Source organism: Trypanosoma grayi (assembly GCF_000691245.1).
Source record: "Trypanosoma grayi strain ANR4 Tgr_266_V1, whole genome shotgun sequence".
NCBI classification, from domain to species: domain Eukaryota; phylum Euglenozoa; class Kinetoplastea; order Trypanosomatida; family Trypanosomatidae; genus Trypanosoma; species Trypanosoma grayi.
The window spans coordinates 8,012-20,190 of record NW_008825885.1 but is presented as its reverse complement, the minus strand read 5'-3'; the positions used below and the strand labels follow the sequence as shown (position 1 = coordinate 20,190).

At 56.2% G+C, this 12,179-nt stretch overlaps 5 protein-coding genes across 5 annotated transcripts; all 5 read left to right on the top strand.

Annotated features, from left to right (window-relative positions):
- Window positions 1-581: 581 nt before the first annotated feature.
- DQ04_02661060 (hypothetical protein) lies at window positions 582-1,322 on the top strand (the record flags this gene model as incomplete). The annotated part of the gene is made up of 1 exon (XM_009312099.1): window positions 582-1,322. The coding sequence occupies one exon, from the start codon at window positions 582-584 to the stop codon at window positions 1,320-1,322; it is 741 nt and encodes a 246-aa protein (XP_009310374.1).
- A 205-nt stretch (window positions 1,323-1,527) lies between these two features.
- On the top strand, window positions 1,528-6,429 carry DQ04_02661050 (putative helicase ARIP4; the record flags this gene model as incomplete). The annotated part of the gene is made up of 1 exon (XM_009312098.1): window positions 1,528-6,429. One exon carries the CDS (start codon window positions 1,528-1,530, stop codon window positions 6,427-6,429), a length of 4,902 nt encoding a protein of 1,633 aa, XP_009310373.1.
- Window positions 6,430-6,761: 332 nt separating this feature from the next.
- DQ04_02661040 (hypothetical protein) lies at window positions 6,762-7,229 on the top strand (the record flags this gene model as incomplete). The annotated part of the gene is made up of 1 exon (XM_009312097.1): window positions 6,762-7,229. The coding sequence occupies one exon, from the start codon at window positions 6,762-6,764 to the stop codon at window positions 7,227-7,229; it is 468 nt and encodes a 155-aa protein (XP_009310372.1).
- Window positions 7,230-7,479: 250 nt separating this feature from the next.
- Window positions 7,480-10,377, top strand: DQ04_02661030 (hypothetical protein; the record flags this gene model as incomplete). Its single annotated transcript, XM_009312096.1, has 1 exon — window positions 7,480-10,377. One exon carries the CDS (start codon window positions 7,480-7,482, stop codon window positions 10,375-10,377), a length of 2,898 nt encoding a protein of 965 aa, XP_009310371.1.
- A 514-nt stretch (window positions 10,378-10,891) lies between these two features.
- DQ04_02661020 (putative serine incorporator) lies at window positions 10,892-12,112 on the top strand (the record flags this gene model as incomplete). The annotated part of the gene is made up of 1 exon (XM_009312095.1): window positions 10,892-12,112. One exon carries the CDS (start codon window positions 10,892-10,894, stop codon window positions 12,110-12,112), a length of 1,221 nt encoding a protein of 406 aa, XP_009310370.1.
- Between the last annotated feature and the right edge of the window lie 67 nt (window positions 12,113-12,179).

Sequence of the window (12,179 nt, the reverse complement as noted above, 5' to 3'; positions counted from 1 at the left end):
CGTGGGGGTGCGCAGAAGGGTGGTGCGCGCAGGCCTCAGCAGCAGCAGCAGCAGCAGCAGAAGCGCGGTGGCCGCCCCGCCAGGAACGAGGAGGGCAGCCGCCAGCAGGGCAACAAACCGCGCAGCGACAAGAGGGCACCTCAGGCTCGCAACCAGCAGAGCGCCCCGGCACGGAAATAATGCATTCAGCAGATGTTTTTCCATGTCAGAGGGTAATTTGAGGTACTCGCCAGGATCACCCCCATGTGCATGATTTCGCGTCCCTTCTGCGGCGCTTCTGCCTGTGTTTACATGGTGGCGGTAATGCAGCGGGGCGCGACCCGCCGGGGGGAGACCATCAGGGAGGGCTCCGCACCAGTTATATCTTTATTTCCCCTAGTTTTTTATTCTTCACCATGGTTAATGCTGATGGTGATGGTGGTAGCGATGATGCTACCGTTTTTTTTTTTTTTTACTTACATTCCACACCTGGAAGAGTGTTTGTACTACGAACGCATCGCCGTTTTGCTTTCTCTACCCAATCCTTCACTTGATGTTTGACGGTCCATTCCATTGGGACCTCGGAGAGGTGTTAGCGCGTTATGTCCAAGAACGCATGGCGGCCGTTGAGTACACCGTCAAAGCACTCACAGTTCTCCATGGATCTCTTTGATCAGTGGCGAGAAGAACAGAACAAAGCCATCGCAGAGCGTGGCACTGATGCTGACCCTGCTTTGGAAGAGGAGCACAACTCCTTCATGATGCGCCAGAATCTCAATGCGTACATATGCTACAAGCAGCTTGATGACTACACGGCGTGTTTGGAGAAACACCGCCTCATCGAACATGGCGACAAATCCCACGAGATAAACACCAAAAATGGCATAAATGAGAAGAAATGCCGCCCCACCCACAAAGCTTACGTGGGGTGCATGGGCTCACAACAAAACCAAGAGACACTTTTGCAGAACGCTGCACTGCACCCCAATTGCACCACTTATCGAGCAGCTTTGATGGATTGCTACAATGCAAATCGTGAAGTAGAGACAAAGACATCAGAGCCGCAGTGCATCTTGTCTTATCACCGCCTGCTGCGGTGTGGATTGAATCACTTGTGGAATGATTATTGGCGTGCACTGACCAAGTTTGGTGAGGCTGAGGATTACCACCTCTATGAACTCTCGCGGGATGACAACAAAAAACAGGAGTTCCTGCGTGTGATCAACTCAACGGCGGAGCAGCAACATGAGTACCTGCGGAGGCAGCGCGAGCAGGAGAAGGGCTATTGGCTCCTGCGCCCAGGTGAGAACGGTGATGGTGACGGTGACGGTGCAGCTGCGTAGCAGCCGTCGCTCTGACAACCATTACAACACAATCTTCACCAACCGTTTCCAACACTGAGGTGAGGGATGCAGAGAAAGAACGAATAAACGCTTTCCACAGGCGTAACAAACTCTCCTTTGTTTTGTTTTTGGTATTATTCTTCTGTCTTTGATAGACAGGAGCGTGCAATTTAACAAAAAAAGTGTCGATGCGAAAAAAAAAAAGATGGAAATCGCGATTGTTGCCGTTCACAACTTGCACCAGCTGTCGGGTCTCGGTGGCATCTGTGCGGTGCCGCACAAGTTGACGGGTGGGGAGGAGATGAAGGGGAGTATCCTGCCGTCATATATACGCCACGGGTCAGTGGATGGCCACAAGCGTTGCCGTCTAATTGCACGCTTTTTCTGTGAAGAAGATGGATCCTTGCCCTTCTCGTACAATGGAGAGGCAGTGCCTGATGCGCCCCCTTTTCCTGCACTGCTGTTCGTGCCCCTGGGGCGCGACCCTGCGGAGTGCAGCGGCGTGATTACGTTCAAGGTCGCCGCACAAGGCCCATTGATGTCACGCAAGCATTGTGTGCTGCAGTTCTCTCGCGGCCAATCGACGCAGTCTCCACGTGGCACCCATGAATGGTGCGTTGTTAGCGTTCGTGATAGTGGGAGCGTGAACGGCACATTTGTGGACGGCCGGCGTTTGGCGTCAGGTGCCACATCCCCACCCGTTGCATTTGATCCATGCGATACCAAGGCGTGGAACGAACCGCTGCTAACGCTGGAGCTTGGTGCCGGATCAAAGGTTAATGTAGGTGATTCGCTTTCAGCGAGACAACTGCAGCTTCGTTTCCATGTTTTTGCGCGGTGTTTGGTGTCGCGGCGCCGTGCTGTGTGGATCCAACGCCGCCTGGCTGGTTGCTGTGCCGACCGAGGCGAATCTGGCACTACTGCTCCGCTGCATGCGGCAGTAGAGAAGGAGCCTGTGCAGGCCAAGACAGGGCTGCAACCCAGTGACATGGAAATTGTAGCCGACGCAGTGCAGCAGAAAGAGAAGGGAAACATACAGGCAGACCACTTTCCTTCTGCAGTGGTGTGTGAGCCTGCAGCAGAAAGTGAGAGCACAAGTGGTGCATCACGACGGGTGGGAGACACGCATGACTCCACCAACAAGGCTCTCCAATCCATCCTGCTGATGCAGTGCACAAGTAAGGGTGATGGCTCCTTTATTCCTTCTTCTCTTGCTTACCACCCCGAATACGGGTTGAATGACGAAGGCGCTGCAGGTCCAGTGTTGGGTCCTTCCCTCGCTGACCTCGTAGCGACTGCCACAAATGACAACGTGACAGCTACCTCATTGAGTGCATTGGATGCCCACACAAAGCCAGAAGAGGGAAGTGATGACCTCTCAATGCGGGCCATCACGACAGTTGTTGGCCTGGGGATCATCCCGCGTGACGATACAAGGTCTTACGATAAAGTGATGTCGTGCGTTGTTGTTGAGGGTGGAAAGGAAAGCCACGTGTATACAACGCCACCGACGACCACCAAATGTGGGGAGCCAGAGGAAACGGCTTGCGTGGTGCAGCAACCCGACGGCCAGGCAGAGGAGCATCTGCTGGCTCTGTCCCCTGTCATCATCAAGAGAAAAAAGCCACTGGGGTTGTTTGACAGACGCAACTTGGCGAAGAAACAACCCACGGCAGATGCTCATGGTTCCACAGCTTCATTGCAACGTCAAAGGCATGACACAGAGGCAAAGATACCTCTTTACAATACATGCATTCCGACAACGAACGGGAATTTAGAGGGAAAAGCGGCACCACCTACTGAAACGGGAAAAGATGTACAAGAGGTTGACAAACATCAACCATCCAATGCGGGGAAGACAAACGGAGCGCCAGTTTCTACCCATACGCACAGCAGGACTTCGTCATTGCTCTCGTCTGAGGAGGATCGAATTGTTCCTCTTCCCCGCTACGGCTCCATGAAAAAGGAGGAGCTGACGGAGGACGATGAGGACATTAATGTGAGCACCACCCCACCGCCTCATGACGTGCCTGTAGCGGCAACAACAACGGTAACAACGACGGCACCAGGAAAAACACGAATGCTTGAAGTTCTGACGAAAATGCCTACCAGATCTTCGTTAAGTCGAGGGAAAAAACGGATGCGCTCTGTCGACGCTAAGGAGACTCTGAAGTCTTTCTTAACGGACCTGCGGGACGGACTGGGGCTTGGGGCTACATCCATTCACGCGACCAGTATGGTGCCCACCATCAGAGCCTGTACGAAAGTGGAGAATGTTGCTGGTGACCAGACTATACAGGAAGCGATAAACGCTAAGAGGAAGGATGGGAAGGTTAAGAACGAGGTCCCTACCAGATCATATAGTGCGCAAAGCAATGACAACAACAATGCGATGGGCGCTCAGTCTGGCGGCGACAGTGTCCCCTCCCGGCTTGGCTCACAAAGCCAATTTGTGTTGATAAAGTCGAATCTTGCATCCAACCTTCCAGAAATTGAGGCGGCGTTGGATGGTGGCCAACAGCTCAGGAAAGATCTGTTCTGCTCACAGTTTGAGTTAGCCAAAATCAACAACACTGCTTTCCATCAGGGTAACTGCCGAGATTCCCTCGCAGCACTGTTTTCGACTGACATTGATGTTACTCGGGAGTCGAGCCACGACGCTGCAAGAGGTGCGGCGACAGTAAAGGCAACGACGGCGAGTCCCTTGCCCATCCTTATGCGGCGGCGCACTCAATGCAATGCCGTTGGCTGTGAGAAAAATGCGAAGGGAAGGCCCCTATCGCTGGCGGAAAGGAAACGCCAGCGACTGGCTTTGGTGATGTCCGCTATTGAGCGATGTTCAGAAGCAGCAGAGTGCGACGGTCTTAAAACGGAAAAGGACACCAATAATGCGCTTCCGCATCCCCAATTGCCTAATGACAATGCCACAACATCTTCCTTTGATTCATCCTTCTCTGCACCGGCGTCCCGTCTCATCAATCCGCACCACATCAGGCTTCCGGCGTGGTATGTTCGGCAGAGCCTATGCCGACTACTTCGACCACACCAATGGGAAGGGCTGCGCTTCGTGTGGTCGCACCTGCTGCGCGATACGCCTGCGGATGAGTCGCACGGTGACCCGATGGAGGAAGTAGTGGAACAGCTGCGCGCACGCCGCGGCAAAAGTTCTCTGAGTGCCACAAAGCGAGCCACTGAATCTCCTTCCAATATGAGCGGAAGATACGCTACCGAATTCCGTGGATGTGTTCTTGCCCATGCTATGGGACTCGGCAAAACCTTCACAACGATTGCTTTTCTGCTGGTTCTCTGGTCGTTCCTTCGTGTGCATCCCAATCATGCTGCGTTGCCGTGTTGCATGCGCGAGAGCGGCGCGCTTCGCCCCGTCATCTGCGCCCCTAGAGGTATCCTGCTGCATTGGGTGCGTGAACTTGCCGACTGGCCGCGCTTGGCGGGGGAGGCGGCACCTCTTACAGTGTTTGTTCTCAGTGGCGACAGCCGTGAGTCGGACCGAGCGGCACTGCTGCGCGACTGGGCGTCACACACGGCGGACCGCACAGTGCTTCTAATCTCCCACGCACTGTTCGCCGCCATCATGAACAGCTCTGGCACGGCGACTGACTCTGCGGCAGCCGCGGGGAAGAAGAACGATGCCAGCGACAAAAATACAGGAATGATGGAAGATGCATTTTGGTTGGATGGCGAAAATGAAGACGAGGATTACGAAGCGAAGGGTGCGAGAAGGAAGGGGGGCTGTACAGCAGCAGCTGCTGCTACTGCTGCTGCGGCGGCCTACGGTGCATGTCGCGTGATCCTCCTCGCACACTGCACGCTCTTCGTCCTCGATGAGGCGCACAAAATCAGCACAGCTCGTTCATCGCTAGCGGCGGCTGTGCGTGCACTGCCGCCCTCCACACCGCGTCTCGCGCTCACCGGGATGGCGCTCGCTGGGAACCCGCCACCAGGGAAGACTGATGAAGTGCATGCACTTCTCCGCGTTGTTGTGCCTTCGCCGTGTGCAGACCGGCGCCAGGGTCGCCGCGTATCAACGGATCCGCGTGATCTGAAGTCTCTGCTACATGTGCGTGACACCAGTGTGCTGGCGCGGGAGTTGCCAGTGCTTCACGAAACATCAATTGTATTCAACTTTTCCCCGGTGCAACGACAGATGATGCAGGATCTTGCTTTGATTCTGCAGGAACGTGGAATAATTCGGAGGCATCACCGTGCACGTTTCGCGTCTCGGCTATGGATGATCAGCAGCCATTGCGATGTTGTAGCGGATTGGTGCCGGCGCCGTGGCATCGATGAGAATACACCGGCTGGAGTCATTCAGGAGCGCAACACGCGCTGCCAGTCTTCGATATCAGTTTCATGGGCGTTGCCTAGTCTTATCATCCCTTCCATTCTTGACCGAAGGGGGCAGGCAGGACTCTCGCTTCAACACAGCTGGAAGATGAAGGGTCTGTTCTTTCTGCTCCACGGGGCGTTGGCGCGGCAGGAGAAGGTTGTTGTCTTCTCATATTCACTGAAAAACCTCGCTTTAGTGGGAGAGGTGCTCCAGCAGGTAGGTGGTCTTGTGGACGGTGTGGACTTTGCCCTCATCTCAGGCGCGCTGCAGGAGCCGCAGCGAGAGCGGGTATGCGCCGCGTTCCACGACTCTGGTTGTGCGATGTGCATCATCCTCGCGACGCTGCAGTCATGCGCAGTCGGGGTGGACTTCTCCGGTGCCGATCGTATTATTTTTTTCGACACTGCTCATCTACCGTCGGAGATGGAAGAACGTCAAGCAATATGCCGTGCGCGCCGCTGGGGCCGCGACTACGGCAACGGTAGCGCGGACAGTGTGGAGCAGGGAAGGGTGCTGTACGTGAACCGGCTGCTGTCAGACCATCCGCTTGAGACTACCGGCCGACAAGGTGTGAGGCCGCACAACACTGACAGCAAGACAGTGGACTGGCGGGTGAGCCGCTTGCTCGACACCCATGTTGAGGCGCATAAACGGAGCGATGAGGATACCCATGATCCTGTCGTGGCGTTGTTGCGCAACACCTGTCCGAACATCCTCGCCGCGGTAATTCGAGATGGCCGACAGCCGTTGATATCGTGAATCGGCATTTCTCCACACACAAGGGCGCACACTCTTTGTGCTTATCTTGCGTTGCTGTTACTACCACTATTGCCTATTTTTCTTTGGTTTGTGCTTCCGTTGTTTGCTCAGCGTGAACATCAAAACTAATGGACGATACCTGGTAGCGACAAGATACATGATCCATTTGCTTCTCTATCCCCTTACCTGTTTTTGCCTCTCACCGTGTTGAGAGGTCTTGGTTTTGGCCGATTGAACGTTTCTTTCGTTCTTGCTTGTTGCTGCTTATTCACACATGGTGGCGAACACCGAAGGGGGGGGGAATAGATTGTATCGTTAGCGAAGGTGCTGAAATGAGCCTCGAAGACCGCGGCGTCGTCTCGCTCTGGGAGGGTGAGTGGCCGTGGCTCAAGTGGTGCGTGACGACCACGCGGCAGTGGGTGTGGCTGCTCGGCGCCGTGCTGGGCAACGTCTTTGACTTCGCCGGCTACCTCGCCACCGCAAAAATGTACACAGCGCAGGCCGACCGCTTCGTCATGAATCAGACGTCGATGGCCAGCGAGCAACTCCGCACGCGTCGCTGGATTCTGCCGGCGGCGGGCATCAGCGCCACGAGCGTTTTTGTGGTTGTGAAGAGTGCGCCCTGGGGGGCGTACCGCGCATTTCGCAACGGTGCCGCCACAGCTGCGCTACTCACGTGCTTCTTGTTCCCGCGCGAGATTGTCGCCACCACTGACTCCATGTTGCCGTTCAGCACGGCCGGCTGGCGCAATAATGGGTACAGTGGCGGCGGGGGCACGGATGCTGGGCCGAGTGCCTGAATTTCCAGAGTGTTTGCAACTCTTTCTCTGAAGAGGGGACAGAGGAACTGCCTTTGACCAGCACGTGGTTTTGGCTCTCAGCTGTGCTTTGTTTTCTAGTCATCGCCTTCTTGCTCCCACCCTCCCTACCTCTCTCTCTCTCTCTCTATTATGGGTCGTTCTTGTGGTTTTTCTCTACGGCTGATAGCTTCCGAGAGTGGGCGAGTTCGCAAAAGCAACAAGAGCAAGGAGACAGCACAGCAAGGCCCTCATGGGTGTAGTGGATGATGTGCTGCAGCGCACGCGTTTGCACGTGGCGCAGCGTCGACTGCGCCTAGACGATTTCTTCATGGACTTTGACAGCCTCCGATCGGGCCGCATCACCGCCGCACAGTTCCGCCGCGCCCTTGCCGTTAACCACATTGAGCTCAACGAGGAGGAGTTCGCCGCACTCGCAAGTGCGTTTGCCGCCCCTGCGGTCAACCACACGGCTAGCGTCAGTGGCCCGCGCGCGGACGCGGCTGACGTGTCTTACCTGGCGTTCCTGCAGGCACTTCGCGCGGAGGACCCGCCGGCGGAGCTGCTGACGACTCTGGGGCGCAAGGCGAAGGTGCTCTCCGCCGAAGAGGAGCACACACTGGAGGCGGCGATCCGCTCACTGCGCCACGCGGTGCGGGTGCGCGGGCTACAAATGCGCAAGGCCTTTGAAGATTTTGACCCGTTCCGCAGCGGCAAGGTAACTGCGTCGCGGTTCCGCCGCTGCCTCCCGTTCGAGACGATGCGGGAGGATGTGCTGCAGCTCATCATCAAGAAGTACGGCAACGAAGATGGCGATGTACTCTACGCGGCGTGGTGCAGAGACCTCGACGACGACACTGACTCGCCGAAGGGGGCGACGGGTTCCGCGGGCTGCTCGCCCTTCACGTCGCCACGCGGCCGGACTGAACCGCTCTCTGTCGATGAGCTTGTGCGCGTGCTGCGGGAGCAGTTCGCCATGTACCGCCTGCGCTGCGACGACTACCTGCGGGACTACGACCACTTCAGAACGGGATTTGTGACGGCGCCACAGTTTGAGTCGGCGCTCGGACGACTGCGTTTCGTTAACTTCCGACTCACAGCGGACCACATCGACACACTGGCGCGGGCGTACACTGACGCCGCGTGGGAGTCCACTGACAGCGGCACTAACGAGGAAGTGTTTCCACGGGTCAACTACGTGCAATTCCTCGCTGACACGAACCCGCGCCGCGATGATACTGCACTGGGTGCGACCAATTACTACGAAGAGACACGAAACGCTGGTCAGTTCCTCGGTGACGCCAGCAATGAAGAATACCAGCGCGCCGAGGCAGTAGTGAACAAGGTGCGGCAACTGGTTCGCTCCAACCGAATCCAACTCATTCCTACACTACACGACTTCGACCGAGTGCGGAAGGGCATTTACGAACATCGCACCTGCACCAAGTCTCGCTTTGAGCGCTCGCTGGCCACCAACAAGATCTTCTTGAAGCCTGAGGAGCTCGCGCTCCTTGTGAAGCAATATGTCATTCGAAGCGCGGACGGCAGTCCCGGCGATGAGGTAAACTACTACCAGTTTGTTATGGATGTTGACCAGGCGCACAAACCAGAGCTCAAGCCTGCGCGCCTGTTTCAATCCTCGGCCGTGGCAGAGTTGCAGAAAGAGGCGGAGGGCATGCGGCCCCCGCCAGCCGACACTGTGCCGGCAGTACTCGCGAAGGTGGCTGCGCAGGCGGAGGAGCGGCAACTTCGCGTCAACGAGTTCTTCATCGACTTTGACCCGCTGCGCAGCGGCATTGTGCAGACGGAGAAGTTCGCCGTGGCGCTCGGCATTGCCGGCTTGCAGCTGCATCCGCATGAGCTAGAGATTTTGCAGACGGAATACAAGTCCACTAAGGCGCGTGACCACATCGACACGAACCGTTTTTGCGCCGATGTCGGGGAGATTGCACCGACTGTCGTGCCCTCTGTCACGACGAAGTTTAACTTCACGGCGTCCCGAAGCATGACCGGTGCCGCTGCGGCGATGCTGAAAGACGCGGTCACGACACCCGCCGACAAATTCACCGAAACCGAACGCGAGGAGCTGCGGCGCCTCCTCGCCCGCCTCCGGCACGATGTCGCCGCCCACCACGCGCTGCTGGCACCGTTCTTCACCGATTTTGACCGCTTCCACCGTGGTAAGATACTGCGGTCCAACTTTCTTCAGGCCCTCGCGCGCCACCGCTTCGTGCTGACGCCGGCAGAGACACGGCTGCTGTCGCGCTACTATGCGTCGCCAGAGGACACGGAGCTGATTGAGTACCTGCGCTTTGTGCGCGACGTCGGCCACAACGAGGCGGCAGTGGCGAGCCCGCGGGAGGCGCCCAACTCAATGCGCTCGGATGTGGGCATGACAACGATGCGAGTAATGGACGGCGGCGTGTGCGACGAGCTGGTGGACGAGGGTCTCGTGGATCAAGTCTTGACAAGGATTTGCTGCTTTCTGCAGGAGCGCAACGCGCGACTCGCTGAGTTCTTCCCTGACGGCGATGAGCTGAGACACCGCCACGTGACGAACACCCGCTTCCGGCATTGCGTGTCGATATTGGGTCTCGACCTCACGGAGGAGGAGCTGCGCGCTCTCGAGACGGCCTTCGCCCACCCGGAGCTGCAAGGTCATGTCGACTACCCGGCGTTCGTGTCGGTTGTGTCGGAAAAGCTCAGGGCGGGTGTAGGCATAATGGCAGTAACGCAGCGCCGCCGAGGGTTGGGCCCTCTTACTGCCGGTTCCGCCGCTTCTACTGCTGGTAGTGCTGCTGCTGCTATGGTGCCCAATTCGGTTTCTTCGGGTGATGATGCGGCATGTGGTGCGCAGAGTGCTGTGAAAAGCCTCGAGGACGCGCAGACAGAGCTCTATAAATCGGCGATAGACACTGTGCGCCGCACGCTTGCCTCGCGACGCTCTGTTTCCCTTCCGGCGTTCCGGCAGTACGACCGTACACGTAAGGGCTTTGTGAAGGAGGGACAGTTCTTCGCGACGCTCATGTCTCTCGGTGTGCAGCTGAGCCCGGCGCAGTCGGACGCCCTGCGGAAGGTGCACAGCATAGGCGGTGGGGGGATTGGGTACACGAAATTCTCGCTCATTACGGATGATCAACGCTTCGCCTAAAGTGGCGACGCTATTGGAAGCAACCAGAGCAAAGGGGGGGAAAAAAATGGAAAGAGGGCCTGTCTGTCTGTCTGTGTGTGTGAGAGAAACGTGTGATATGCTTCTCTTTTCTCTAGACGGAAAAAAAAAGACGCTACACTGGAGCAACAGTGGTAGTGATCCTTGGTATGTAAACAGCAGTTTCTTTGTCTATATAACCGCTGGCTCTCGCAGCGCCTCCGACAACAGGCGCGAATGTACGATGGTACATGGATGGATGTATGCAGCCACGGGACATCTGATGCGGTCTTCTGACCGTAAGGAAAGTGTTTTTTTTTTCGCTTTTCTTCCTGTTATTCATTCCTTTGTCTTTAAACAAGGAAAAGAAATCCTGTCCCCCTTTGTCTGTGTTCTTCTTTTCGTTTTTATTTTATTTTTAAAATTCCGCGTGTCTCTACACTCTGCCCTGCCGCGTAGAGTGGGGACAAGAGAATAAAAGAAAAGAAAACAAAATTCTCGGTACACTCTGCAACTCATGTCTGACGAGGACGACACCAAGAGCCGGTCGTCTAACCGCAACGGGATGTTCGCCCCTGGTGTGCTGCTGCGGGTGCAGTACGCATGCTACCTGTTTGTCGGCCTCATCGCGACGATGGTTCTCCGCGGTACTCTCGCAAGTCTCTTCAGTCATGTCCAAATAATTCAGAAGGGGTGTGAGTTTGCCAGTGGCGGCAACAGTAACTTCTGCACGAGTGAGGTGCTCGTCTACCGCGTTAGCTTCGCCCTCGCTGCATTCTTTTTTCTCCACTGGTTGTCCGTCTCTGACCTGACGTGCTGCATCCAAAGCGAGGCTCGGATGGAGTTCCAGAAGCGCTTCTTCTTTGCCAAGACCATTCTATTGTTGCTTCTGTTTGCATCAACGTTTTGGATCCCAAACAGCTTCTTTGGTTTTTACGCGTACGCGTGCCTCGTTTCGTCTGGCATATTCCTCCTGATGAATGTCATCTTCTTGGTGGACTTCAGCTACCAGTGGAGTGATGACTGGGGACGGAGAAGCGAGCGCTCCAGCAAGTGGATGTGGTATCTGCTGGCCATGGCGGTTCTGTGCTATGCCGGAGGCGTAGCCTTCAACGTGGTCTCGTTTGTCATGTACGTCCCACACCAGAACTGCAATTACAACGCCTTTGCTATTTCCAGTGTGCTTGTGAGTGGGCTCATATACACCGTACTGTCCATTTGGGTCCCGCACGGCTCCCTGGTACCGAGCAGCATAGTTTTCCTGTACACGAGTAGCATCATGTTCGTGACACTGCGTACCGGCACGGATTCATATTGCAATCGTCTCGCGGTGCCGAACGGCGATACGGCGTCGATAAAGCAGATGCTTCTCGCGAGTGTTGTTAGCAGCTTTGCACTCGGATACAGCGTTGTTTCTTCTGGTGGCAACAGCAGCGCCCTCGGCATCGGACGCGACGAGGACGGCGAGGAGGAGGACCCCGAAGAGAGTGGCCACCTCGGACACTACATGTTCTTTTATGCAACAATGGTGTTGGGCGCGATGTACCTCGCGATGCTGGCGACAGGGTGGCATGTGAGCGGCCTGGGCGAGGGTGCGTTGCTTAGCAGCATCAACATCGCCTTCTGGGTGCGCAGTACAACCGTGTGGGCGGCGGTGCTCCTCTATGTCTGGTCGCTTCTCGCGCCGTACTACTGTTGCAGGGACCGCGACTTTGGCTTTGCCGTTGACGACTGGTGAGAGCCGACATAGCAAGCGAAGAATATGGGGTTTTCTACCCTTTCAAAGCTCATATATATATATATAT